Raw genomic sequence first — 4,330 nt, 5'->3', positions numbered from 1 at the left:
CTCTCAATTAGCTTTAGTAAACTTCGAGTAAGTTGAACACAAGATACATACGAACTTTGCCGACAAAATACGAAGGCAAAACATTATTCTCTAATCTCTAGAAAAGTAGGGTGGGGAGATTTTTTATAATTTTCAGAAGATATTTTCGATTCGCGCTGTCATCGTTCATCAACCATTAGGTACCTCTCATATTTCGTTTTCTAGATTTTTTTACTGTACAACGGCAAAACCTAATAGACACTGGCAAAATTGTCCTCCAATGGACAGAAATGTTTTAAAAAACAACAGAAGATATTTTCACGTATGTTTAAAAAAATCGAGAACGTTGCGCTAGTATCTCTGCGCTGGCACTTTAAATTAATTACTTGGCTTAAAAGACACAGAATCCAGGTCACGCAATCTTAAAAAAAATGCGGGTAATGAGGCTTCTTATGAAAGCAAAATATCGCTAGATGGCCTTAGTATCGAGCGGTCCATTCGACGTTAATCTTGTTTGCGATTGGCTCCTTTAGTAACTCTAATGACATGCGTGACGCAAATGTCAAAGTTGTCAAAAGACGAAAGTTTCCAACTAGGCTGGGGGGCTGCAACGAAAATCGAAGTTCGTATCGTACCGTCCCTCTCACTCTCGTATTAAATAATATTAGCGTGAGCGGGACGGCATAGGTCTGTCACAGGAACCCTCATTTTTTAGGGTAATTTAAATTAAACCAGAATATACACTGCTCTGCTATTCGTTTACGTACCTCAGTACCAGTGACAATCAATGCTAGATTTCTAATACAAGAATAATTCGCTACACTTTCCGATTGCTTTAAAATTTGTGATGTGTTTTAAATAAGTATTAGATATTTGAGAAGTTTTTTTACGTCAAGTGCAAGTTGTTGGAAATAAATTTTCGTTTCAATTTTATACATTCAAAATGTTTTTGATCGGGTAAAAATAAAAATACGTTAATTATGGTCAGCTCAACAAGCATTTTCAATTATTTAAAAGTTCAAAACATGGAACATAAACTTTTATTGAAACAAAAAAAAAAATACTTGAGAAAAATAAATTATAATTATAGTCTACAAGTATGAAAATATTTTTCGAAATTAGTACCCTTTTTTCCGCGGGGAAGAAACTAGTTTAAAATGACAAATCTGTGTTTTATTATTAATTAAAATAGATAAAAAATAAAAATTTGATCCATCGTACACATGTTAGTAACAAATTATACTTATTTTATAACTATAACTTTACCGGAAGTTAAAGTAACATTTATTATTCAAATAAATCAAATTTAGAATAAACTTTAAAATTATTATATTTATTATTTAAAAATACAATTACTTTGGTTTTAATAAAATACGACGTACCTGTTATACTCCATTTATTTTAACATTTGAAACTTAACGGCAAAATTTGCACTTTCTTAAATGAAACAACGAAACTAATTATTTAAAATTGTGTTAACTTCTTTAATAAAAACATGGTAATACCGCTAAAAATGTACAGGTAGGTGTTTTAGTCCATTTGTGTTCGAAATACCGAGACACGTGTGTTACAATTTGACCGTTAATTCAAACCTTAAATTGAACGGAGTATAGGGTAGTATTTAACAGCTTGCCATAAAGTTTTTCTTGAAAAGTAAATCACTTGATGATGATATTTTAATGTCTGTCTACGTCCATAAATATTTTTTTTCACAATCTTATTTCTCGTCTACCTTCATTATGAATATTAATTGTCTGTGCAAACATGTCATTACAGTTCTTTAGATCCAGAAGTTTGTGTTGGAAGATGAGCCAGTCAGTGAGGTCTTTTTTTAATTAAGAATCTAGGAGCTTCACTTCGTTTATTTTAGCATTCGAAAGAAGGTAGGTAGCTAAGCGATCTTGACGTGTCTTTGTATTGAAAAACACAGCAGTAGGTATCTATGCTTTTGCAAGCTATTGGAAGTCACTGCAGGTAGGTATATAATCGTAACAATTATATGGCAAAAGCGTTATTCAATTCAGTAAAAGACCCTTTATCTACTTATGCTAAAAGAAGGAAGAAGTCCCAATTTGACGATAGTTATTGGCACTTATTTCAAGTTTAAATGGTCGACGCCCGTTAACTTATAGGTAAAAATTGTGTCTTAAAAGTAACCTGGAATACATCAGCAGGTGGTTGCGTTATTTTTTATGAATATCCGTATTTGAAAAAAAAAACCGGGCAAGTGCGAGTCGGACTCGCGCACCGAGGGTTCCGTACACATTTTTATTTTTATCTTATTTTATATTTGAGTTGATTGAATGAAAGGTAAATTGCGGTTTACGATTTATGACGTTTTTAAAAAAAAACTGGATCTCGTTCAAACCAATTTTCGGTGGAAGTTTGCATGGTAATGTACGTCATATATTTTTTTTAGTTTTATCATTATCTTATTTTAGAAGTTACAGTGGGGGCACACATTTTACCACTCTGGAAGTGTCTCTCGCGCAAACTATTCAGTTTAGAAAAAATGATATTAGAGACCTCAATATCCTTTTTGAAGACCTATCCGTATCTATATCTATCCGTATCTATATACCCCACACGTATGGGTTTGATGAAAATAATTTTTGAGTTTCAGTTCTAAGTATGGGGAAACCCCAAAATTTATTGTTTTTTTTCTATTTTTATGTGAAAATCTTATGCGGTTTACAGAATACATCTACTAACCAAGTTTCATCAGTATAAGTAGTTACGGAAAAAAGTGGCTGTGACATACGGACGGACAGACAGACCGACAGACATGACGAATCCATAAGGTTTCTGTTTTTTGCCATTTGGCTACGGAACCCTATAAATTGTTTGATAAAGTGTCAATTTTTTTTATTCAGTTTTGATATAAAATCTGCGAACCATCTGATGAAATGATGTATTCCAGATTAATTTTAAAACCTTCTTTATTATTAATTTCAGCGACATAATGTACTTAATTTTATTATTTTTCTTTCTCGCAACTCGCGCTTGACGTTTAATTCGCATACGCATAACTTCTCAATGATCGACCTCAATGCGAAAATGTTCTAATTCCATTGCATTGTTTTGATTACGCTACATAAAAAAAAAACAATCTGTCAAACGCAAGCCTACAGCTCGGACCTACGCAGTCACATTCACAAAATAATAACTCAAAATATTAAAATTTAATTCCTAAAAAACTACGAGACAGCCGTATCACATTGTGCAAGTAAAACTAAATTCAAAATCAAATTTTATAACTGTGAAACAAGTTTGTTTTTCGCTTGGAAGGAGCGCGGAGTGAAAAAAGACTGTTATCGTTTTGGCATAAATTGGACCAAGCGTATAAAAATGGCGGCTGGAGTGTGACGCTTCGCAGTAGCTAGCGAGCCTTTCCCGCCAAAACTCCTGTCAAACGGTGTGGACACTCTAAAAAAATTCTTTAAAAAGAAAACATGAGTGCCCTACTTTTGATCGCCCTTGCCTGCCTCGTCGCATATAAAATATACTCCCGTAAAACTGTAAGTTTAAAGCGGGAGGGTAAATATGGAGGTGGGAAGGAGGTGGTTTTAAGGGAAGCACCGGGACCCATCCCCTTCCCAGTTGTGGGGAGCTTACATCTTTTGGGGAAACATGAATCGCCCTTCCAGGCGTTTACGGAGTTGGCTAAGGAATACGGGGATATATTTAGCATTAAGCTAGGAGCAAGTCAGTGCTTAGTCGTCAACAATTTGGAATTAATAAGAGAGGTGTTGAATCAAAATGGAAAATTCTTCGGCGGGCGACCTGACTTCGAGAGGTTCCATAAGCTGTTCGCTGGAGATAGAAACAACTGTAAGTAATTTAACTTTTTACTCTAAGTTCATTTTGATCGCTTGTAACACTGAAATTCTATTTTTTACGACTGGAGCAAAAATGGTGATCCAAATGGACTATGATAAACTAGTCTAATGAATTCCTGTTTTTTTACGTGAGATTTCTTTTACAACGTCTCTCATTATTTTGTTGGTTCAAAAGAGATTGATAACTGTTACTTACATAAAATAACAGAAGCAGAGATATGAAACAGGACGCAAGTTTTTTTTCTTAAATGGTTTTTGTTTTACAAAAATACTTCAATGTACCTAACTACTGTATGTTTGAAATTTCGAAAAAAGGAAAGAAATTATAGGTCATGATGAGTAGTTTTACAACGAATTTTAGTAAATTAATATTAAAAAACGGAAATATTTAATTTTCTTTTTAACATTAGTTTAGTTTATAATACATAGTTTTAGTTTTGGATGGTATTACCTGTGTCAAATAAAGAACTATGAAATGACAAAATAAAAAAAAATGTGCAAAAAGCCCATTA

At 33.2% G+C, this 4,330-nt stretch overlaps 1 protein-coding gene across 1 annotated transcript; it reads left to right on the top strand.

The window, feature by feature from the left end:
* Positions 1-766: 766 nt before the first annotated feature.
* LOC141438602 (cytochrome P450 307a1-like) lies at positions 767-3,818 on the top strand. The gene is made up of 2 exons (XM_074102468.1): positions 767-841; positions 3,104-3,818. The coding sequence occupies exon 2, from the start codon at positions 3,432-3,434 to the stop codon at positions 3,816-3,818; it is 387 nt and encodes a 128-aa protein (XP_073958569.1). The 5' UTR covers positions 767-841; positions 3,104-3,431.
* The last annotated feature ends 512 nt before the right edge of the window (positions 3,819-4,330 follow it).

The sequence above is a fragment of the Choristoneura fumiferana genome, chromosome 19 (assembly GCF_025370935.1).
Source record: "Choristoneura fumiferana chromosome 19, NRCan_CFum_1, whole genome shotgun sequence".
NCBI lineage: Eukaryota > Metazoa > Arthropoda > Insecta > Lepidoptera > Tortricidae > Choristoneura > Choristoneura fumiferana.
Note: the sequence above shows the minus strand (reverse complement) of the source record. Positions and strands in the feature narration are given on the sequence as shown.

What these genes read in the sequence shown, in the direction of transcription:
- LOC141438602 (XM_074102468.1), top strand. Translation starts at nt 3,432, where the DNA reads ATGAGTGCCCTACTTTTGATCGCCCTTGCCTGCCTCGTCGCATATAAA.